The 25,003-nt window shown below is 35.7% G+C and overlaps 2 protein-coding genes across 8 annotated transcripts in view; one reads left to right on the top strand and one right to left on the bottom strand.

The window, feature by feature from the left end:
• Positions 1–16,933, top strand: part of LOC111047444 — a 61,806-nt gene extending 44,873 nt beyond the window's left edge. For 5 of the 6 annotated variants that reach the window (XM_039428736.1, XM_039428734.1, XM_039428735.1 and 2 more), the window contains 6 exons: positions 693–898; positions 2,249–2,544; positions 3,683–3,877; positions 7,372–7,707; positions 8,907–9,250; positions 10,527–16,933. In XM_039428736.1, the coding sequence (XP_039284670.1) occupies positions 693–898; positions 2,249–2,544; positions 3,683–3,877; positions 7,372–7,707; positions 8,907–9,250; positions 10,527–10,732 (1,583 nt within the window). In that variant the 3' untranslated portion in view covers positions 10,733–16,933. The remainder of the gene's footprint in view (positions 1–692; positions 899–2,248; positions 2,545–3,682; positions 3,878–7,371; positions 7,708–8,906; positions 9,251–10,526) is intronic. The other variant, XM_039428733.1, reaches the window with a different exon arrangement.
• A 1,047-nt stretch (positions 16,934–17,980) lies between these two features.
• LOC111047468 (zinc finger autosomal protein) lies at positions 17,981–24,152 on the bottom strand. 2 transcript variants are annotated; one of them, XM_022333227.2, is made up of 3 exons: positions 23,934–24,152; positions 21,102–21,246; positions 17,981–19,251 (listed from the first exon to the last, which is right to left on the bottom strand). In XM_022333227.2, the coding sequence occupies exons 1-3, from the start codon at positions 23,940–23,942 to the stop codon at positions 18,404–18,406; spliced, it is 1,002 nt and encodes a 333-aa protein (XP_022188919.2). In that variant the 5' UTR covers positions 23,943–24,152; the 3' UTR covers positions 17,981–18,403. The 2 variants fall into 2 exon arrangements, with proteins under 2 accessions (XP_022188919.2, XP_039284682.1); XM_039428748.1 differs by lacking the exons at positions 21,102–21,246; positions 23,934–24,152 and adding an exon at positions 20,906–21,087.
• Between the last annotated feature and the right edge of the window lie 851 nt (positions 24,153–25,003).

Below are 25,003 nucleotides of genomic sequence, written 5' to 3'. Positions count from 1 at the left end.
TCAATATTAATGTTAATAACATGAAAGTCTTGAACAGGAATTGGCATCTTACAAGAATAGGCCACATTATTTTATCAATATAGACTATGAGTGAAGTGGTTAAGTGGCTCTTATCGCCCCAACTTCGCCCACAACACTTTTAATGTTTTTTTTGTCATATTCATTCAATTTCAGCTGTTTTACATGCATGAACTCAAGCCGGTAAATAGCTGATTGTAGAACAAATAAACATATGATTCTCATTACAGCATACTATACTGTAATAAAATCATATGTTTTCTTTACATTCGAGTATGTTTCCTAGTTCCGAAATAGGAACAGCAAAACTGCTAAAAACCGCCTTTTACCGCTCCAGGTGGAAGTTTTGTCAACTAAAATCATGAAATTCCTAATATTCGGAATTTGTAAACTAGGTTATGTTCATAGAATGCATGTAGTAACTTCAGCACAAACAGGTGATGTTTTTTATTTCCCAATTATTCTTATTTCGATTATTATGACAAAAAATAGTGTACGTTACTTGGACGTAAATGTCTATCTCTTGCAGGGCTCTTCCCGTCCATTTGACGTAAAATACTATTAAAGTGTGTTTAACAGGCTTCTAACTGTCTATCTATAGTTTTTAGAAACAATAGTATTTTGCTGGTTCATATCAAGGAATCCAAGAGAAATTGAGTGTTTCATTGATTTAGGCAGCGAACTGGGCACCCAGCTGCGAGCCCGCCTGGAGGCGTTGGTGAATGCGGGTGATGTGCCCGTTGTGGAGTCTTCTGCCACTCCCACCCCCACGCCACCCCCACCCCTGGAGACAGAGCAGCCCGCTGATCAAGAGGAGGACGAGGAGGAGCCAACTGAGATGGAGGGTGACGAAGAGGATCAGCAACACCAGTATGAGGAGGTATTTGTCTACAAACTTTGGTGTCGATGTTTTGGACTGAGTGTTGTGTGAATGAACATTTTTTCACCAGAAATCGTGTGGGAAATCATATGCGAATGTATGAATGTGAAAGTTCTAAATTATTGGTGTGTCAATATTTTGTACTAAAAATTAATAAAATTATTCCCATTGATATACAAACAAGCAATCGAATCAATAAAATGTACATAATATTAAAAAGTACAATATATTAAATCTACTACAAATATAAATAAATTGTATTTCTACGGAAATTAACCTCCAACCATGGGAAACCCATGTACTAGAGCAGGTGTATGAAATAGTGTGAACGTCACATTATTTGCCGCTTTTGGTGACACCGAGAATCGGAAATGGTTTGAAGAAGTGGTAGGGAATAAATAATATGATTTTGTGGGATGTGAAAATTGTGTGAACGAAATTATTTTAAGAATTCTTTTAAACGTGAAATGATTGTTCAAATGCTTTTCACTGACCACGAATGCATTTTACTCCGTGCTTTTTATACTTGTAACAATTTATAAACTTACTCGGTAAACTGACGGAATCACCCTACTTTATTCAGCATTTTATTTAGTAAAAATATCTGTAAATCTCTAGCCTATTGTATTAGTTTTTAGAAAATGAGTGTTCATTTATCTTATTTATTTTACACTCGATTATAATAGTAATAATTATTAATTTTATGTATTGGATACCACATCCAAAGGAGTTTTATTTATGAAAGAAATTTTGTAAATCTTGTAAATTATTTGTAGCGAATACATTGAATTTATTGATTCATTGATTCAATAAGAAATTTTATTAGAGAGATCTAAATGAATATGATACTTTGTCCGTCTTTATACCATTATACTTGTTTGATGAACACCCATCTCCCAAACTATGAACCATAGTTCATTCTTGATAACTATAAAAAATGAGGTATATGTAGGCCTACCTATATTACATTATCGTAACTTTTTTAATAACTTGATAACATAATAAATTTACCATTACACAACGTTCCTTTCTGTTAACATTTAAAAAGAAGAGTAAATTGTTGTTTTTCATTTATTTCATACGGTATTTTGTGTGTTGATTCTTGTTTTTTTACTATAAAAGTATTACTTCCAAAATTGCAACAAGAAGAGATGTGCCTTTTTCAAATTTAAAATACTAGTGATGAAATGAAAATACTCTAGTTCTCTATTACAGTAATCTGTACTCCAGTACTCTAGTGCAGTAGAGCTGAAGATGTATTGGTTTCAATACATCCTGTGTACAAATTAAATAAATGTGAATGTGACAACAATAAAACCCAGTTTTTTGAAAATACGATGTGGATTGTAGGTCCGGCTACCGCCTCCGCGCCAATTCTGGGACACACCGCCTCCGCCGGAGCCGTTCCGCGACCCGCTTCCTCCTCCGCTGCCGCCACCTCCGCTGCAGCCGCCGCTGCCCGTCGACAACCTGCTCTACCACATGTACGAAACGGTGAAGGACGAGGTGATTAGGGAGAAAGGCCGACGGCTGACGCACAACACCGTCGAAAGGGACGTCGAACGCCGTCGTCAGGCCAAGATCAAGCGACAGCAGCTTATTTCGGCGGCAGCTGCTGCTGAGAACTCTGCCGCTCAGGCTAACAAGTAAGGGTCATACCACAGCGGTTTTTTCAGACGTTTTTTAAGGGTCCAACTCAATCAGCCAATCAGAAAGCTTGAATCTCTGATCACAGCAATGATTACTGTTCCACGGTGCAATTCTCAAACCGTTAATTGAATAAATTTTCTGCTATCCTCACAAAATATGATCAAATACCTGCTCGGATGTCATCGTAAGGCTGGACGTACACCGGTTAGTCAAGACAAGACTAGTCACGTTTAAACACAATACGTCACATTATAGTTGCTTATGAAGACATGTCTAATTGCAATGACTAATCAGTGTGACTCGCGTCATAAGCAACTATGTTAAGTATTGTGACTAAACGTGACTAGTCTTGTCTGGACTAACCGGTGTAAGCCTAGCCTGAGATGCCAACTTCATGTCGTTAAAGCTTCATGTGGAACAGCTGTTTTTGAGAAGTGTCTACAGTAACTATATTACCCTATATTGGGTAATATAAATACTGTAGTAGCTAGTAGAAGTACTGTGAATAGTGGACCTCGCGTAATTACAAATCACAGCCACGTCTATTACTGTGAATCAGAGTTGATTCTGTCCTGTCCTGTCTTGTCGGCGAGTTATAGATGTTAAATCGGCTAATGGCTGTTTGGGTTGACGTATCGACAATGCTAATCATCTGTTTTAAACAACTAGTATCACCAAAAGCTAATAATTACTAGACAAACTGGCAACTGGTCAGCCCACTACCTCCGTAAACAAAGCCAAAGTGCACTCTGGTGACGTCAGTACAGGCTCCTACAACAATAAAAATTTGTTGATTTCAGCAGATCTATATCAGCTAGTTTTTTTATTGGTGTAGGAGCCCTACCTGTGCTGACGTTACCATCAACCACCTGTCATGCATTATAGCTTTGTTCACGGAGGTAGTGTTCAGCCCGAGTTGAAAACAGATTAATTGCATGCGTCATTGCAGCTGTCACTCGACAGCTGATTTATTATGAATAATTCTGTAGTCTGATTTTTACGGTAATATTGAAGTATGGACATACAAAAAACATAAATTTATACATAAAACGAGATGTAAAACCGTCGACTTGAAACTTGGACCTCACTTTGCTAATCAATAACTTGCTAATGTACCGTTGACACTGTTTGCAGCAGCTACCTTGATGCGATGGAGGGGAATGGAGTAACATCAGGAGCAGGGGACCAGGAAGAGTCATGTGACTGCTATCAGGAGGACAAGCTGTGCCAGCCGAGGCTCATCACGCCCCTGGTAGACGACTCTGCCACGTTCCAAAAGTCTAAGGACGAGTTCAAACGACAGATGAACTTTACCGGCATGATTTACAGGTACGTTCAAGTTAGTTTCATTTTGATCGATGAATTTTGTTAGAATTGTTTGATTCGAGAATTAGTCCGATCACTAATTCAGGTCTAAAACGAAGCCGCCTGTTCACCACGGCAGATTCTCGAAATTAGTTATTTTTATTCAAAACGGTTCACAAGCAGTGATCGGTCGAAACAAGATAGCATTGTGTTTATATGCCTTGAAAATAACGACAAAATGAAGGATAGTTCGTCTCTGTTTTGAACAGTTCTTTTTTTCTGCTGAACTTTCTGTCTACGCGTGAACACTCCCATAAAGAACCAATGTTAATTTAAAGTCGATTCTGTTGTGTGCCCGTTACAAAAACACCCCTTTTGTGTGCCACTTACGTCAACGCATGCATTTGCTGGTTGCGTTCAGAGTGAGCAGCTTCATACAAGTCGCAACGTGTTTGTATGACTCTTTCTAGATTTCTATTCTAGTATTCTATTCTAGTATTCTATTCTATTCTAGATATTGTTTCTCGGCTCATGCATGATCTGACGTTTTTTCAATTCACAATTATATACTTTTGAGGTTATGAAAACTTTAAAGTAAACTTGACATAAATTTTTCTAAATCGCCCATTCTACTCAAACGTTGAAGAATTCAAGAAAACTTTACTAATGTGAACCCTAATCAGGGAAGAATAGATGAAGCAAATGGATAGTTTTCTCATTCTCAATAATTGATAGTTTCTGATTTACATTCGACTGTTTCTCAATTGCAAATCACTATTCTCAATTACATGTGAATACTTTTCAAATAGAATTGGCTGTTCAAATTTACATCTGAAGTTTTCTCAATATTATAAATGGCTATTCCCAATTGTATGTGAATACTTCTCAAATAGAATCGAATGTTTCCATTTTTTCTTTATTGATTGATACGATAAGTACATCATCAAAATGATAGGGAGAGAAAAAATAAGGCAACCTTGTGCTATTCCTCTCCCAAGGATAAGTTTACACATAGTCTGGAATAGGTCAAGTCTTGTAGCTGTTCACTTCACAAAATTTTCAGTCATTAATTATTTTCACAATATAGATTCTCAAATTTAGATGCTTCAAAACCAAACATAGAAGAAATTTTCCACATTATTATCACTAAAATAGGAATTATTCACATATTAAAGAAATAATTATTTTGTAGGACCAAAAAACAAACTTAATATTCATTTACATCTGAATTTCTCTCAATTACAAATGACTATTCTGAAATACAATTGATATATTACAGTTATGTTGTGGTACTTTCCCATAATGAAAACACAAATTGAATATGAACATAAAATTGTTTGACAATAACAATTTGTGTTTTAATAGCAATTGATATCTTCTCAAAAAGAGTTGATACTTTCTCAAATAGAGTTGAAATAGGTGTATTGTGTTATCGTTGATTTGTAGCGACTTTCCGATGCGCTCACTTGTGACTCAACCTATCAATCAATAATTTTATTCAATTCAACACAATAAACATAATAGAAATCAAAGTACAAAAAATCACAATCAAAAATAGATTTCTAATGAAATACAATCAACATTCCTCCTGAGAAACTGAATGATTTTTTTCTTAGTGCAGGAGTTCATGCTCAGGATATGTCTATCTCTACATCAGTTACAATGGAAGATATGCTGGAAAAATGTAATCTCATCAATTTAAAAAATGTGGCTGCACCAAGATTTGCATGGAAAGAGGTTGACATTGAAACGGTGAAGTCCATAGTGGGAAATCTCAGTTCCTCAAGAAGTGAGGATACCTTTGGTCTTTCAAATTATACGGTGAAGAACATTATCGATTCGATTCTCCGTCCACTGACATGTGTAATTAATTTGATTATGATACTTGGAGCTTTTCCTGAATGCTTGAAAATGTCGATAATAAATCCAATCTATAAAAAAGGTGAAAAGGAACTGCCAGAAAGCTACAGACCAATAGCAATAGTCTCGATCGTAGGTAAAATCATTGAGGCATGTCTACTGAAACAGCTGTATGAGTACTTTGTAGAAAATAATTTGCTCAACCCCAATCAATTTGGATTTAGACCAAATCATTCAACAACTATGGCGATTGAAAAGGTTGTCAACTACATTCTTGAGAGCTTTGAAAGCCAATGTATGGTTGCTGGTGATCTACTGGACCTGAGTCGTGCGTTTGACTCCATGTCACATTCAATATTGTTTGAAAAGTTGAGATACTATGGTATTGAAGGTAGCGAGCTGACTCTGATTCAAAGCTTCTTGAGCAATAGACAACAGGTGGTAAAAGTAAATAATAAACTATCTAGCCCAAAAGCCGTGAAAACAGGCGTCCCTCAAGGGTCTGTTTTGGGGCCGTTTTTATTTCTAGTGTTCGTAAATGATTTCAGTTGTAATATACCATGCTTTTCAATATTGTATGCCGACGACACTACAATTCTCAATTCTGGTGCGAATGCGGAAAATCTTATTCATGACCTTGACGTTTCAACAAAAACCTCAAAAATATGGTACAATGCCAACAGCCTCCGTCTTAATGAGACCAAAACTGAGAGGATATTATTTTCCTTGAAGAGCAGAATAGATCCTAGCCTAAAAACTACACGAAGCCGGTCAAATTGCTGGGCTTAATGCTGGACAGTAAGCTATGCTGGGAAGACCATATCGAGTTTCTTTGTAAAAAACTATCAAGAGTCACCTTTCTTCTACGTAAACTTAAACTATCAGTCAGCCCTGGAGTTTTGATGATGGCATACTACGGTCTCTTCCATTCACATTTAAATTATGGTCTCCGTTTATGGGGCAACTGCTCTTCTGCCAGCAGAGTGTTTCTATGGCAGAAAAAAGCCATAAGATGCATTGCAGGACTCAAATTCAACGAGTCATGTAGAGATGCTTTCAAGAAACTTAGCGTCCCAACCCTTGCTAGTATGTATATTTATGTAAATCTAATTTACATGAAGGAAAATGAAGATAATTTTATGAAACAGCAAGAAAATCATGATCACAACACAAGAAATAAATTTGACTTGATAAAACCTTCTATAAGGCTGCACAAGACTTATAAAAGCCATAAATACCAGCAGGTTATTCTTTTCAATAAACTTCCCTTAACATTTAGAAGTCTTCCAAGCAGCAAATTCAAGAGAATAGTAAAAGAACTGCTGAGACGTAACGCATTCTATACAATAGAGGAATATCTCGATAGTCAAATATTGCAATGTTAAATTTACACATGCTAACTTTAAAATGAGAATGAACTACTCACCTTGTTTTGCCTGCTTGTACGGAATAACTTATTGTCGCGACTAATTTAAGACATTTTCTCATGGCATGACTGTACCTATTATAGCCTATTTATTTTTTATTTGTAGTTTTTAACTTGACACGATCCATATGGAAGAAAAATTTACTGTAGGTCCAGGTTATTTCTCCTACATCTAACTCGTGCTTTTCGAAGACTATTGCATAAACAATATTGTGTTATCATTGATTTGCAGCGATTTTCCGACGCTGGCGTCAACCCTGCCCTACTTCCACATCAGTGACGAGCACCGCATGTTCTCGCCCGAGGGCGTGCATCTGATCGTATGCGTGCACGGCCTAGACGGCAACGCGACCGACCTGCGTCTCATCAAGACCTACCTGGAGCTGGGTCTGCCCGGCGCTAACCTCGAGTTCCTCATGTCCGAGCGCAACCAGGGTGACACCTTCAGTGATTTCGACACCATGACTGATCGACTTGTCGGCGAGATACTGTACCACGTCGACGCCTGCGGACTCAATCCGGCCAAAATCAGTTTTGTCGGCCATTCGCTCGGGAATATCATTATCAGGTAATTTTAGCTGGTATAGTAAACGCAAATTGGAGAGGCGGGTGATGGTGGCACTATCTCTGAGTGAAATTGGTAAATTTCAAGCTTTAAATTGCATATGTTATCCTAAATATTGGAGATGTGTCAATCATATGACTTAAAATCAGGGTTTATTTATGATTTAGAGATAAACAAACAAATACTCTTTACTTGTCCAATTACAACGGTTCAGTGAAGGCTTGAATTGGTGCTTCAAATTATTCAGTTCAATATCAATCAATAATTTTATTCAATTCAACACAAAATACATAGAAGAAAACAAAATACGAAAAATCACAATAAAAATATGAATAAAATGTATGACTGAATTTAAAAATTTTAATAAAAATATTTTTAATGAGAAGTCAGGGTATGATGACATTTCAAATGTAAACAAACACAAAGCAGACGAACTGTTTGAACTTTTTTTACTGCTTGAAATCTACCAATTCACTCATAGATAGAGCCACCATCACCCGCCTCAAGGTCTATTTATAGACTTTGCCTCTACAATTTGCGTTTACTATAGTTGGTTAGTCATACAATAGAGAAAAGTAGCATAAGGGCTAGACCATACATATCGGTTTTTGCCTAGTTTATGGCAGACGAGTCGGCAGGGCAGGAAGCTCTCCGATTGGCTGACAATCAGCTGATTCCCGGAAACCAACCTAATCAACCAATCGGAGAGTTTCCTGCCTTGCCGAGACTCGTCCCACTACCTCCGTAAACAACGCCCCCTACACCAATAAAAACCCTAGCTGATACCTGTGCTGACGTCACCAGAATGCACTATGGCTTTTTTTTACGGAGGTAGTGGTCATCCTCCAAAATCCTATGTAAAAACCGCTAAGTATTATCATCATCAGATAATTTCAACTGCTGTTTAATTTGAATCATTCTTCGCCACTAAATATGAATTTTCTTCTGTTAGTGGCCAGCTTTAAATGCTGAAAAGTATGTTCTTGAACATCGAGATTGTGTAGTAAGGTTATTGTAGTAGAAAGTGCTTCGGTTTTAGCCTTTTCAGGGACCTTCCGTATTTAATATTAATACTATTTCACTTTTTACTTATTCTGTTTTTTATGAATTACTGTATTTATATCGTATTTATATAATTATACACATGTGTGCATATTGATATTGTTTTCAAAGGAAAAATAAACTATTGATTGTTTTGGCAGAGCGGCAATCACCCGGCCGCAAATGAAGCACCTGCTGCCGCGTCTGCACACATTCCTGTCGCTGAGCGGCCCCCACCTGGGCACCCTCTACAACAACAGTGGCCTAGTCAACATGGGCATGTGGTTCATGCAGAAGTGGAAGAAGTCCAGTTCGCTGTTGCAATTGGCACTGCGTGACGCAACTGATGTGCGTCAGACGTTTCTCTATCGGCTGAGTCAGCGCTGTCATCTCAGCCACTTCAGGCATCTGCTGCTCTGTGGTTCCAGTCAGGACCGCTATGTGCCGCTGCATTCTGCGCGCATCGAACTGTGCAAGGCTGCTGTCAAAGACGCCACCGGATTGGGTAATTATTTTTATTTTTTAAATTGGTTTCTACGGTTTTGCAGATTTGACGCCAAGTGAGATCGGATTCAATTAATCTATTTATTTTTCCTGCTTTAGAATGTTAACATAGAGAAAATATAGCTTAAGAATATATCCTAAGGTATAGTACGTTTATGTTCAAAATGTCAATTGGTTAGCTATCTTCAATAGTTTATGATTTACAAGAAATTGTCTCAGAATTGAATTACACTATTTTTTATAGCCCTATACATGGCAGGACAGGCTGTAATTTTCAGAGATCTTTCTTCCAGGTTTATAGTGAGGTCTTTCTTTACTGGTAGTTCTGTGAATATTAGACCTCGCGCAGTTCTCTCATCCACAAGTATCTGGTGTCACCTGTTCACCGGCTTCTCCAGACATCTGTGTAATGCATGCAATGAATAATCCACTTGTCAGCTGATTATTAATAATTCTATAGTCTGATTAATCCTATCTTCAGAGTAGATGATATATATTATCACAGAATTACAATTATAGGAGTTTTTATAGAACAAAATTATAAGAGTTTTCTCTGATATTATATACAGGATTAATCAGACTATAGAATTATTCATAATAAACCAGCTGGTATCACTATATTATAGTGTTATCGGAGTATGAAGGAAATTCCTTTTCCTTTCATATTATCCTTAAAATGCAAAATTTCAAAAAACCTTGTGTATACATCGACGCGCAGTTGAAAAAGGAATATTCCTGCCGAATCTCATAGAATTTTATCAACGCGTTTGGCCGAAAATGCGTTACATACATACAGACGAAAGAAAATCAGAGTTAAAATATAGACCTCACTGCGTTCGGTCAATAATGGCAGTATTTGATTAGCATTTGTGTTTTATAGCCCTGTACATGGCAGAAAAAGGCCGTAATTTCCAGGGATCTTTCTTCCAGGTTAACCATCAACATTCGAGAGAGAGCCAGTATTGGATTGATCCGCTTAGTTCTCTGCCAATCATCGATTATATTTTTACTGCCTAAAAAGCAGTCCTTAGGTCATGTCAGAGGCCCTGAAATTGATCAGTTGCGACCTGAAAACTCTGACATCAGACCTGAGCCACCCAGGTCACTCGATATATTATTATTATCGATTATATTTTGTAAATTAATGAAATAAATACAACGTACCCTCATTACTGATGTGTTGATTGTGTCAAATACATACATTGACTGTTGTATTGATTGTTGTTGAAACAGATAGTTAATCAATGTATTTGAGTTGCAGTGGTTGTGTGTTGCAGGTTCGGCTTACCGCGAAATGGTGCAGAACATTCTGTACCCGATCATGAGCAAGCCTGAGGTGACGCTGGTACGGTACGACGTGCACCACGCACTCCCCAATACGGCCAACTCGCTCATCGGCCGTGCGGCGCATATTGCCGTTCTAGACAGCGAACTGTTCATCGAAAAGTTTCTAGTCGTCACCGGCCTCAAGTATTTCCGATAGACATGCAAAGAGCCCGCGTAATAGAGCACTAGAGATACAGTTGGCCGTAAACGCACATACAGAATGTCACGCGAATGGTGTAACAGCCGAAGACCATGGATTTTACGTGAAATTTGCAACAAAAAAGGTCCAGTAAAATTTTCTTGTATCGACCTCATTTTTCAAGATATATCGATTAGATACAGAGTGTAAGGTGTAACAGCCGTAGACCATGGATTCTACATGAAATTTGCAACAAAAAAGGTTCAGTAAAGTTTTATTATAACGACCTTTGTTTTCGAGATGTATAGATTTTTCGATATTTTTGAAATGGGCTTACTTTCAGACATTAGAACGACAATAACTAGAAAACTATCAGTCAAAATGTAATTCCAAGGATATGGTTGGAAAGGAAAGGGGATGTAATCTCCAATAATAATTATTTAATTTGGCCCCTTATTTGACGTTTTTGAACTTTTTATGAGCGTTTAAACTGTTTGAAATTTGGCTTTGAACTCGACGAATGCACTTTTTTCAACTTTGAACGCTCATATTGAGTTCAAAAACGCTTAAGAAACGAACAAATTATATGAATCATATTAGAAATTTCTTCCTCTTTCCAACCATATCCTTAGAATTAGATTTTGACTTCGTCGAGTTCAAAGCCAAATTTCAAGCAGCTCTTTATTTTTTTCAGGGTAACAATATTTCAATTATGGAAAAATATTTTATAAGGCTTCGAATAAGTATAAACGTGTTAGAAATATTGACGTTTTAATCAGGTTTAGTAGGCCAATTTAAAAAATCGATAGTCCTCGAAAACTAAGGTCGATATAAGAAAATTGTTGTTGCAAAAAATGTAAGACATTCTTGTTGCAAATTTCATGTACAAATCATGGACTTCGGCTTCTAGAACTTTCTTGGGACACCGTTTCTATCAGCTGGTGGTTTATAGTGGATGCGACCTAGATTAGGTAGGTAGGTAGGTACTTCTTGTAATCCTAGATTAACGATATGGCCCTTGGAGTGGTATACTATCTAAAACTATACGTCAATTATTTCATGAGCGTCCTGCGTGTCAAACTACAGAAAATATAGCACAAGTATTCGATAAATACAGTCCTAAGATTTCTCTATCTTATTACCGGTACCCACGTAATACGTACTACTCCTAATCTTGTGTGGGTAGCAACCTTAAAAAAACTCTTATTTTATGTTAACGCGGGAATATTTAATATTTAAACTTTGATCATTTATTTTAGATACCGTACTCAATTTTTATTATTATATTGGATATCAGTTACCCTGATACCTTAGTAGATTTCTATCACTATATTGGTATTTCATTTGGGTACAAAAGTATAGGCCTAACCTGATCCATTAATTAGCGGTTAATCTCACTTTAAAGTTTAATAGACATATGTGGAATCGGGCCACCGTTTGTTTATTTTTTTGTTAATCTTAAGATTATTTTTTAAATGCGGATGATGCCCACATGAGATTTTCTCATGTGCGTGGGTAATGAGAAGTGTGTGGGTGATTTTATGAGATGATCAAACGTCCATGCTTATCGGCGGGATTCGAACCTACGAACAGGTAGCGCTAGCTGAAGAGTGTAACGCCTTATAGTCGTCTCAGATATCCTAGTGTGGCTACTTTTGTTGGATTGTGAATCCCTAATCAACATTTTAGTAATGTACATTTTTGCTAATAAGCAATTTATCTCAGTTACTAGCTGATATATTTCTATTCAATAATATTAAGTTTGATATAATGAAAGTTCCGCTTAGAAAAAAGTACCCAAATATGGTGAATGCATTTGGGGGCATCGATTGTGTCCAATTTGCAGGCCTCCTTAAGCTGGGATTTCGTTTGTGAGTAAATGCCGTCGTCGACCACGACAGGGCGAGGATCTCAGATTGGGTAGATTTCAATTTGTCTAAATAACCTAAAATATTGTGTGCTCTGAACAAAGCTCAGGCTAGAGCTACCAGAGGACTGTAATTTACTATTCAAATAATCAAATACAAACAAGGGGCAAAATTTAATCTTCAATTTGAGCCAGGTTATTGTACAGTTAAACTCTGCATTAATAAACAATAAAAAGGAGCAAAAACTCACCAGATTGAATCCAATCTTGTCTACTTGCCCTTCGAAGCCTTTATTAGGTGTTTTGATCAGGTTCAGGGTGGGATGAAATCTGGGAATAAGACAGGTTCTGGCTTCTGGGCTGTCTTTTCGCGTTGATTCTGTGTTCAACTTGCAGGTCATACACTGTGTTTCGAACAAAGCTCAAACTGGATTCATTATAAATTCAAATCTGATTCAAATTAATTCAATTCAACACTATTTACGCTGTTATATTCATAATTCACACACACTACACTCAAACAATTATTTACAAGAAATTTCCGATCGAAATTACATGACAAAATACAAATTCGGTCTTGCACAACAACGGGGTGACTAGACAAGATAGACTGGGGCTTTTAACATTGACAAGGCCAAAACAGCTGGACGGTCTGCGCTGGCGCACACAAGCCTGCTATTGGCAGAACTGCAGTCTGGCATTTTGGCGCTACAGTTCGAATTCTCTGGCCAGACCATTGTGTTTAATTATGTTTTAATGGGGGTGGTTGAGTTTATAATTTTAAATGGTAAATGTTTATATTATTAATGTTTGATTCTTGAATAATAAACAGGAATAAACAAAAGTTATTTATTTGATCAGCTGTTTTAGCACACTTGAAATTTAGACAATTTGAATGTCAACAATGCTTGTCGCGTCGACTGCGGAAATTTACGCACAAACGAAAATGCACCTTTATTAGAAGAAATATGATATTAATTTTATTAATATAGAATTTTTCATACTGGGAAATCTCACATTTTAATAGGCTACCGTACAGGAAATAACTACAGTACACAATTGCCAACCCAGTCTGCTACGGTAAAAATCATAATTTGAATGAATAACTAATTAATCGAATTTAGGGACAGTACACCCTGGCTCGGATTATATAGCCAGTATAATAAGTATTATTGAATGCATTTTAATTATAGATGGTTTATATTGATGATTTTCTATTGGCTCAGTGATCACGAATATTATTCCTTGAATGACTTTTAAGCTAAGCCAACTCTGTATGTGTCTAGTGCTTTGTTATCAACTCTTTGCTCAACTCTAGTCCAGTCGGCTGGCTGTGGAACCTTTTGTCAAGCTATGAGAATTGGTAGTAGTGGATCAAGAATTATTTTAAATTGAAAACTGATCTCATCCATGTTATGTAACATATTTCGTGCCAGTTTCAACATTTAAATTATTGGGTTAAAGAAAGGAGACGGGGCCGCGCTACCTGTACACTGGGATATTGTTCCAAAAAGGTTCATCCTCCAACTCTCGACTATCACACTCTATTGTCCTCTCAATCCGCTTCATTACCCTTATTAGTGGCCGGAGTGGCCTCGTCTGCTTTCTTGAAGGCAGTTTCAGCTGGTAGGGACTCAACTATTACTTTCCACCTTACCTGTTACTTGTATTCTCACTTTATTATTGAATCTAGATCAGTATTCAAGTACTTGTTATTCAATTATTTTTAATGGTTCATTTTGATGAAACTCAACTTGCTCACAAGCTGTATACAGACTAACTTGAGTTACATACAATTCGTGGTTACACACCACGTGCGCTATTCATCAGCTGATGATATGCGTATTATATTATTTATTTGTATGAATATACTTATCAAATAATTCAATATAATGTATAGTATGATAATTATAGCATCAGCTTATGGAAAGCGTACGGCGTGTGTTCGTGGCACAAGTCTTCTTAAAAAATCTTTATAAAAAATAATACGTTCTTAGTTTGACTAAATTTGTACTTATAATCGAGAGTAATGTGTGTGTTTTTCCAATCAATGTAGGCTACCACTGGTTTACAGCTGAAAATGCCTTTAAGTAATCAGACTGGGCCACCAATTTATTCCTCGGAGTGGAATCCTTAACAATAGACCACGAAAATGTCGAAACTCATTAACAATAGGCGACCACTAAAGGGTCATTAGAACTTCTACCTGTTCATCCATTGCTTTCGGCGGCCCCGTCTCCTTTCTTTTACCCAAATTATTATCTAAGTAGTGGAACATTTTGTAATTCGAAAAACAACTTCATCTGTCATGTTTGCTTCATTGTTAGACAAAGAGGAAACTAATCGAGTATTCCGCACTGTTTTATTTATCTAGTTTCAACTATCTCTCTTGATTTTCTGTCTCCGTCAGTTACACAGCTTGTCTGAGTTTTCCCTCTTTGTCTAACAATGAAGCAAACAAGACAGATAAAGTTATTTTTCGAATTACAAAATTTTCATTATTGAGATAATAATTTATTTGTTGAAACTGGCATAAAATATGTTATAGTTATTTCTGTTAAAATCATGAGTCATGGTTAGTTGAACAAAACAGGTTAACTGAATAAAAAGTACTTGATATTGTCCAACAACAGATTTATTAAATTTCGGTTGTTACACCATTATTAATCTCGGTTATCTGAGTTTCGAGACGACTGCATCTCACTTTTAATAAATCTGTGCTAATGTCTAGTCTTCTTATTCACTATGATTAACTACAACAATATCTTCACAACTTATCTACTGTGTGTTGTTAAAATTGGAATTATTGGAATAGGAATAAATTGGAAGACAAGCAGTTTTGGGTTTGAGCCTGTTTATCATTTCCGCAAGTTAAAGAGTACTATAGAGTTATATATTATTTATTGTAATAAATGAATAGATCATCAGAAAAAGATAGGTTAATCTGACCACTGCCCAACCAAATACACCAGTTAACTTTTTTGGTCTGGTCAAATTAAACTCAATAATGTTAATTGTATTTTTTCTTTAGGGCTAATTTTAGTATAAATATTAATATAAATCTCATTCCCCTTTCGAATTATTTTGTCACAACATATTTTGGACAAAATAATTTAAAAGGGAATAAAGATTTATATTTTTATTCATGTTGATTAATTTACGGTTTGGTACTGTGTTTTTGAGCCTTAAATCTAAAACAAACTAAGTTTCTAGTAACTGGTTTCCCAGTACGATGTAACCTGCCTTCACACAGTTTGTTAGACCTTACATTTCTCGTAATTAAAAAAATAATAACTTTACAAGTGGAAATATTTCAACTCATAGAATAATCGATTAATGGTGGACGCTATCATTACATAACTGTGTTTATATTTTATATAAATTGTGTTTGATGATAATAATTTATGAAGGCGAAACGATACTTGTTTTCTTCCTTTTATGTTTTTCAATATTGAGAGTTTCATGTAATTCAATTTTATCGTATAAAATTGTGTTCAATTAATCAATACAAACAAGAATGGATTCAAATTCAATCTCAGATAAGCTATCACTTCTTTGTTGAATGCTTCGATTCTCTTTTCATCTGGAAGTTTTCTGTAATAACCCAAAAATATAGATTTACAAAGCCATTATGGAAAAAGTGAAAATTTAATATTATTTCCGCAGCCGATCTCATAGCTAAATGCTCAATACTATAACAAATTCGCTGATGACAAAGGTTTTCGCAGCAGACGCATTTACCAATTAGTAGTCTATAATGAGCAACAAAAGTAATAATTATTTTAAAGTCTATTATATCTATATATGATTATATTATAATGTATTTAAACAACTAGTCTACGAACGACGTTATTTGTCGTTTTAATTTTATTTTTATACCCAAATTTTTTACTGTGTACCACTCGTTGCATTCTGTACTGAAGGAGAGAGAGGGAGATAAATGCAGCGAGTGAGAAGATACCTGTCGTCCATAAACGTCATCAAAAAAATTAAACACATCAACTATTAGGAAAATACTCACAAAGTTTATTAAATAAAATATATATTATTTAAGACAAAATTATTTGAGAGTGAATGGAAGGGAGAACTTTGTTTGTATGTTAATTAGATTGTAAACCACTATTGTGACCATTTCAATTAGAGTAATAAATTGATTATTATTGTGAGAAGTAATCGATCTAGATGTTATTATAATGCTCAATTTATGTAAAAGTAAATTATTATTCAAAGACACCATTCAGGATTAGCAGAGAGAGTGTGTGAGTGTATGTAAATTATTTTATCATTCAGAGTCTATCTTCTGTTTTATCCTCCCAAAAGTGTTCATATTAAATAAATATATTCCTTCTGAATTGTTCAATTTTTATTCTATAACTAGTAGGTAACCCGGCCACATCTAATGATTTATGAGAGGAAATCTACAAAATATCATCTGCAAACATAATAATCTTACAGTGAATCAAATATCTAGGTAAATCATTTGTGTAAAAAGTCCCAGGACTGATCCTTGAGGCACTCCCACATTTGAAGTCCTCTCTTGACTTAAATAGTTCCAAATTTTAACAACAAATTTTCTATTCTCCAGATAACTTTCAAATAACCTGAGTACAGGTCCTCTTATACCAACACTAAATAGCTTTTAATCAGATAGCTTCAAGTTAATCAGTCCAGTAGTTCTGACGTGATGCGTCAAACATAATTCTCCTATTCCGTACGTGTATAAGCAAGTTCTTTTCTTCATCATGGTATAGATAATGAGTAGCCTAATTCAAAAACCTCTGTCATCTGTCTATAGGTAAATGCACGCACCAACATATGGACGTATGCAGACAGACGGAGGAAAAATCCCCCACTAGGTGCTCGAATCAAATCTGGGAGATTTGCATTTTCATAAAATCCATGGATAATCATGGATTTTTGCAAAAATTAAAATCGCTCAAACTCTCAGGAATGATAGATAGTACTTGAGAGGAACAATATAATGTCATCACATTGGCGAAATTCACTCCTATTCTTGAGTTATAATGGGACGCCATTGGGACAATACTGGACCGACATGAGTAACGGCTACCAATGGATAAAGGTTGACCTAACAAGTGTTGTGCTTTAATATGAGACGTTTCGCTACAATACAGAGTGAGCCAAAACATTTAATTGACTATGTACGTTGTAACGTACACAGAAGTCCATCTCTATTATGTTCCTGAAGATGAAGTTCATCTTCATTTATTATGTATGCTTACGTCTGCATGCAAACGTGTAATTTTTCTCAGTCTCTCTGCTGCTGCATGCGTCTGCTCAATCCTCTACACACCGAAAAGTTAATTATGTGAATGAGTCTATTCAATGAACTATGAAAAGTAAATTTGGAAGTCACGTGAATCTAATCAACCAGTAAGTAATGTATATTGTTTTATTTCATTAAACTATCAAAAATTTCATAATTATGGCATTAGTCAACAAACTTCAATCGCAAATAAATTCTATCAAATACATTCTTAATTTACTTTAATGTTCCTCCTTTGTTGAATGAGATCTGTTATGAATTTAAAAATTTGGAAATATACTACTATCCAATACCAATTATTTGAGGCGCTTGATTATGAATCTTTTTGAATCTTTCCATCCTAAGATTAATAAAATAAAAGATATATTTTCAATTGCACAAATGACTATTTTCAATGGTCATGGCAGCATTGTTAGACGGTTATTATTATTAATTTTTTGGTTGCACTAGTATAATTTGAGTCATTTCTGATATTAGAAATGGCTCAAATTTATTACGCTCATAAATATTATGCTTATGAGCTATATAAAAAAGGCTATATGATTTTTGAGCTGTGTGGCTGTACACTCTCTACTCCATGATATCTATTCATATGAATTTTAAAATAACACAAACGAGCTGTCTTATAGTTACAAGTCTCACAGCTGAAAGGTTTCACTTGTGTGTGATTTTCAATATGAAGTTTCAAAGCAGAAGGCCGGGTTGTTTTAAAGTCACAAACATCACAGTTCAATAGTTTTACTTCTGGGTGCATTCTAATATGAACTTTCAAATGACCTAAACGAGCTGCTTTATATTCACAAAAGTCACAGCTGTAAGGCTTTTCTTTTGTGTGCTGCTTTTCAACATGGAGTTTCAATCTAGATGACTTGGTTGCTTTAAAGTCACACAACTCACAGCTGAGAGTGTTCAAGTGCTTTCTCATATGAATTTTCAAGTTACTCGAATAAAGTGTTCTGTAATCGCACTGTTCACATTTGAAAGGTTTTTCTTCAGTATGCTTCCTATTATGAACTGTCAAATCACGTGAAATAGCTGTTTTATAGTCACAAATCTTACAGCTGAATGGTTTTTCTTCTGTATGCTTTCTAAATTTATGAGTTTTTAAATTGCATTGATGAGCTGTTTTATATTCACATAACTCACAGCTGAAACGTTTTTGTTCAGAGTGCTTTTTATAAATATGAACTTTCAAAACTGTTGAGTTTTTGGTCTGATAGTCACAAAATTCACAAGTCATAGTCCTTTTTTGTCCTTTCTTGGGTTGTGTCTTCAATTTCGTTACGGCTTTAATTTCCTCACAATTATCCACTTGTTCTCCAGATTCAGAATCATTGGAAATAGGCGGCTCTAAGCTATCACCTGAGCATGGTGTCGATTCATCTAGAAAATCAGAGAAAACAAGATATTGTAACTCAATTATAGGCCTATGGCAAAAGTAATGACATTCAGTATATATTTCTACATATACAGTGTTTATTTTATAAAATCACTTCACTTGTATGGGCGACTTTATTAAAATTAATAAAAACAGTGTAAATAAAAAGGGTACTAAATGTTTTTATTAATTTTAGTGTTTTTATTTTTATATGTAGTGTATATTTTTATGGGGTTTCTATCCATAGGGTAGAACAAAAAGATTGAAGACCCAGCATGCGTACAGTATTGATTTTTTCCAACTTTCAAATGAATAAAAATAGAAAATATCGCCTACACTTTGCACAGTCCAACAACATTTTCTAACTCAAGGTTAAGCACTGACTATCAACATTCAAGATCAATAACAATGCTATTTTTTCTAAATTTGGGAGGGGAATAGGTCAAGGTTCACCTTAGGGTCAGATAATTTTAAGGCGTTTTTAAGTCGGCAGGGCAGGAAGCTCTACGATTGCTGATTGTCGCCTAAAAACGCTTAATAAGTGTAATAATTACTCAATTATTCAAAGCAAAATAATTTCATGTGTGCTTTCTGAGATTATTATCTTTCAAATAGTCTGAAGACCAATAGGCCCACCGCAACGTAGACCCAAGCTAATCGACGCCACTCCAACCCACGCCGAGGGATGTTTTGTAAACCAATGCTAGGCTTCTCCAGACATCTGTGTAATACATGCAATGAATAATCCACTTGTCAGCTGATTGATTATGAATAATTCTATAGCAATGATGTTTTGTAAACTATTGCTAAGCTTCTCCAGACATCTGTGTAATGCATGCAATGAATAATCCACTTGTCAGCTGATTGATTATGAATAATTCTATAGCAATGATGTTTTGTAAACCAATGCTAGGCTTCGATCCAGACATCTGTGTAATACAAGCAATGAATAATCCACTTGTCAGCTGATTGATTATGAATAATTCTATAGCAATGATGTTTTGTAAACCAATGCTAGGCTTCTCCAGACATCAGTGTAATGCATGCAATGAATAATCCACTTGTCAGCTGATTGATTATAAATAATTCTATAGCAATGGTTTACAAAACATCCCACGGCGTGGGTCTACTTTGCGGTGGGCCTTGTAGTCACAAAACTAACAGCTGAAAGGTTTTTATTCTAAGTGCTTCTAATAAATCTTAGACCTTGGCCCTGTTTCATAAAACTAATAAGTCACGTAATACAGGAGAGTCACCATTCCAATTACATGCTCAATATAGCCGATAAAATCAGCTGTTCCTGCATTACAGGACTTCTAAGTTTTTATGAAAAAGGGGCCAGAAATAGAATAAATCACCAATAATTCTATATCTGGTCTAAGTAATAAATAACTCTTAAAATATTTTGAATTTTAAAAGGACTGAAAATTTTGTGAAGTGAGAAACAACAAGACTTGACCTATTTTGGACTATGCATAGCCCTATTTAATTTTTGGAGACGAATAGCACAATGTTACCTTATTTTTTTCTTTCCCTATCATTTTGATGATGTACTTATCATATGAATGAATGAATAAAGAATTGTTGGTTTGATGATCAAAAAATTTACAAGTATGTTTTTCTATGGAAGTCTTCGAATGAGTTATTGATTTGGTGTACCTATATTTACTTTCTCCACTTTCATTCGATTTAGGCCCATATGCACCATCTCGGTTTGAACGGAGATAGATCAGCCGATGGTTCAAGCCCGTTATAAAATGCGTTGTATTAAATGCGACCTTGCCTAATCGTAGCTTAGCTTTTAATGCAGACTGTGTGTAAAGCCCTTAGTCGTGGTTGGTTAGAATAATAATACCTAGTTGTTGTTCATCATCTTCTTCTTCTTCTTCAACTTCTTGTTTGATAAATATTACATGTCCTTCGAAAGACTCATCTGGGCAGTCAACATTATTCAGCATCCTGTTGGAAGTATTGCACGCTGGATCTGTCTGTGTTTCCACCTGCAATTTAGTCAAAGAATATACATAAATAACGATTATCTAGCATTTATTTTATTATAATATCAGGGGAACCGAGTCGTAAGGTTCTGATTGATCTGCTACAAGGTCTATAAATACTTCTATATCTATAAATACAAGGTTTCTGTAGACCTTGATCTGCTACTGTGCTTGTGCTGCTATCCCAAGAAGTGTTCCTATTTTCAAACACTAAGTGCCGGTTGCACAAAAGCCGGTTAAATTTTAACCGTGATTGAATCCACGAGAACCAATCAGAGACCCGTCTTATCAAAAAGGTTTTCTCTTATTGGTTCTCATGAAATTAATCACGGTTAATATTTAACCGGATTTTGTGCAACCGGGCCTGACTTGAATACTTGAATCCTTAGGACGTTGGCTGGGATGACCAGAAAGAGTCAAGAAAAAATTTAGGTACCTCCCCTCAAAAAATGAAACCCAGGTAGTTACCGGTCTATCTCCATCGTTCCAATTATTGCTATGATTCTGGAAGCAATAATGAGGCAGCTAAATACCTGAAGGCTGAATACCTGGAGGTTCTATGCAGCATGGTTTCCGAAATGTTAGATCGACCACAACTGCTTCGAATTTAATTGAATAATTGCCAGCGGAGTTATGACTCTAGGTCCTCTCTGATAGAAAGCATTCATAAGGCCTTTGAAAGTTGTGAATCAGTGGACCTGATATTGAGCAATCTCACAAAGGCATTCGATTGCGTGCCACATCATGTCTTGTTGAGAAATCTTTTCCAGATATGGTGTTTAGGGACAGGCATGGAAAATGTTGAATTGTTATCTGGGGAAATGGCGTCAAGATTTTAGTGTGGTGGGTGCTAAATCGGAGGAGAAAGCTGTGTCACATGAAGTCCTCCAGGGTTCAGTGTTTGGTCCCCTACTGTTCCTCATCATTAAAAATAACCTTGGTTTGATTGGTTCGAGTTTGCTGATGACACTACACTAGTTGGTTGTGGAAATGGACATCGTGAAGCAAATTGCAAAGGCCATAACTTTTTTCAGAATACAAAAGAATGATTCTAGACCAACAGATGTTGCTGAATGAAGGTGAAACACAGGAGCTGATATGAGAACTCTTAATGGAGTTTGTCCAAATGCTGAACCAGTTACTCTCCTGGACTTCACTGTTGATAACAAGTTAGGCTGGGAGCAGCATACAAAGTATGTACAAAGCTATCAAAAGTTATATATCTACGGTATTTAGAAAAATGATGAGCAAACTGAGCATTAAACATCTGTTGATGCTATACCACTCAGTTAGCATCCAGTATGGCATCGATCCATCCTGTTCTGGGGATATTCAGACTCATGAGGAGGACACCTTGCTACTACAATAGCCTAGAGGGGCTCTGTGAACATTGACATTTACAGTGATTTTGATGCCTACTGCAAGCCCATCTCCCGTCGTCTGGGGCTGGGCCTATACATGGTCTACGGACAGTATCTATATATTGACATCACTCCTGCTGTATATCAAGACTCATCAGCAGGCATCCTTTACCTTGAGAGGGCAGATTTATGCTCACAGAACTAGAAATAGGGCGAATATTGACGTACTCAGATGTTGACATTCCAAAGTAAATGACTTTGCACTGGCAATAAAGGTAATTAATAAATCACCTGTTTCTATTCAGACTGCACAGTAGTAGAACAATAAATTTCAAAAATGATATCACACAGTGGCTTATTGAAAAGAGGTATTACAGCAGGGGCCTATTTCACAAAGGTACAAGTATTGTTACCAACCATGGTTACGAACAAGTACTTGTAGTTACAAGTTTACAAGTACTCACGTTTCACAAAAATTTATGATCTACAAGTTTACAAGTCTACAAGTACTTCAATAGTAAACATAACCTATTTTCATGATGATTTCCTTTTTTCATCCTTTATAAAGGTTACTTGTACTTTTCAATAATTACCGTACTTTGAAAATATATTTGAAAGCAATATAATGTTTTTTGTACAGTCTACTTCATTTATTGCTGAATTTGTAACCTACACATTATGTACTCTGTATATATATATATATATATATATAGTAAATGTACTATATAAAATATAATTATAATGTATAGGTACTGTATATATATACTATTGTACACATAACCTATGAGGTAACACATTAATAACTATTTTGGAAATTTATTAAATTCAATTTCCTGAAGCATATATTTCCAAAATACCGTATTGAATTTTAGAGGAATATAGGGCATTTTTGATTATTAGAAATATTTATTGAATATTTAAAATCATTTTAATGACCACTTATGAATCCTTTACATAGCTTTCCACTTCGGTAGAAATTTCATATTTACGAACATTTAATTTCGACAAAAATTGTTGGCTACAATGAAAATCTTTGTGAAACACTTGTTCGTAACAAGCAAATCACTTGTAAACTTGTAGAAATTCATTGTAACTTAACAAGTAGCTTGTAAGTTAACAAGTTAACAATATTCTGCTTTTGTGAAACGCTAGTAATCAGCTGTTCTCCAAAACCATAGTTGGCAACAAGACTTGTAACCTACTTGTACCTTTGTGAAACGGGCCCCAGGTCTGATAAGGTACTTTGAAATGGCATCAATCTGTTCTTTTTTTCAACTTACATACATTATAAAATATTGTTTTTGACATAGAAATGTACACCATACTTACAAAATCCATAGTGGTGGTGACTTATAGTACAAGAATTTGCTGAGAGGCGAGCAAAACGGCAAAACCACTCCTTCCAACATGAACACACAACAGACAACAACCAACCACACTAATGACGGGCGGATGACTGATGTGAGTGATGTCTAGTGCTTTCGATAATCTTCGTGCACGAGAGCCTTTCTCGATAGTGGTGTTGATGAAGGGGAAGTTGTTGTAGTAGAGAGGGGATGCTTCACAAGTGGATCAACGACAAACTGGGTCGAAGTCGAAACACATTTCACTCCAACGACAAACTGGGTAGAAAGGCTAGAAACACATTTCACCCCAACGACTAACTGGGCTAACGACAAACAGCTGTCGTAATGTGTTCGATGTTTTGTCCAGGAAATAATATGTACCTCACGTATAACCCTTAAACAAAAATCTGGTGTGGTACACTCACACAACTTTCCTTGCTCATTAAACTGGGAGCCTCATTCTTAAACAACAATAATTTAGAGAAATAACATAATGACGATTGGCGGCAACATAATTATTTGAAACTACGATCAGACTACTGTATATGTGTGTATATAATTGTTTTCAGAGTACTTTTTCCTTTGTGTAAATTGTGAAATCCGATGATTTTTTAAAAATCGTCAAAACAGCTGTTCTACAGATGAAATATCTCGACTATGTGTTATTTTTATAGACTGCTCTACCTACCTACCACATGCACGAGAAGGAGGTTACAAAGTCCATTTCTGAAGGATGGGGTGAACCCCCCCTTAGTTTCCCAGAAAGGAGACTCATGCCAGTTGATGAAGCTGATAAATAACTATACAGAGTATAAATTTTAAATAAATCAGTCGAGTAATTTTTGAGAAAATCGTGAAAAACATGGTTTTTCAGTAATTATTCGCCATTTTTCTCGAGAATATTACGCAGCTCCTGCAATTTTCCTAGAAATGAGGCTCATGTCAGTTGATAGGGCTTATAAATAGCTATTCATGGTATAAATTTGAAGAAAATCGTTAGAGCCGTTTTTGAGAAAACCGTGAAAAACATGGTTTTTTTAGTGATTATCCGCC

Source organism: Nilaparvata lugens, chromosome 5 (assembly GCF_014356525.2).
Source record: "Nilaparvata lugens isolate BPH chromosome 5, ASM1435652v1, whole genome shotgun sequence".
Lineage (NCBI taxonomy): Eukaryota > Metazoa > Arthropoda > Insecta > Hemiptera > Delphacidae > Nilaparvata > Nilaparvata lugens.
Note: the sequence above shows the minus strand (reverse complement) of the source record. Positions and strands in the feature narration are given on the sequence as shown.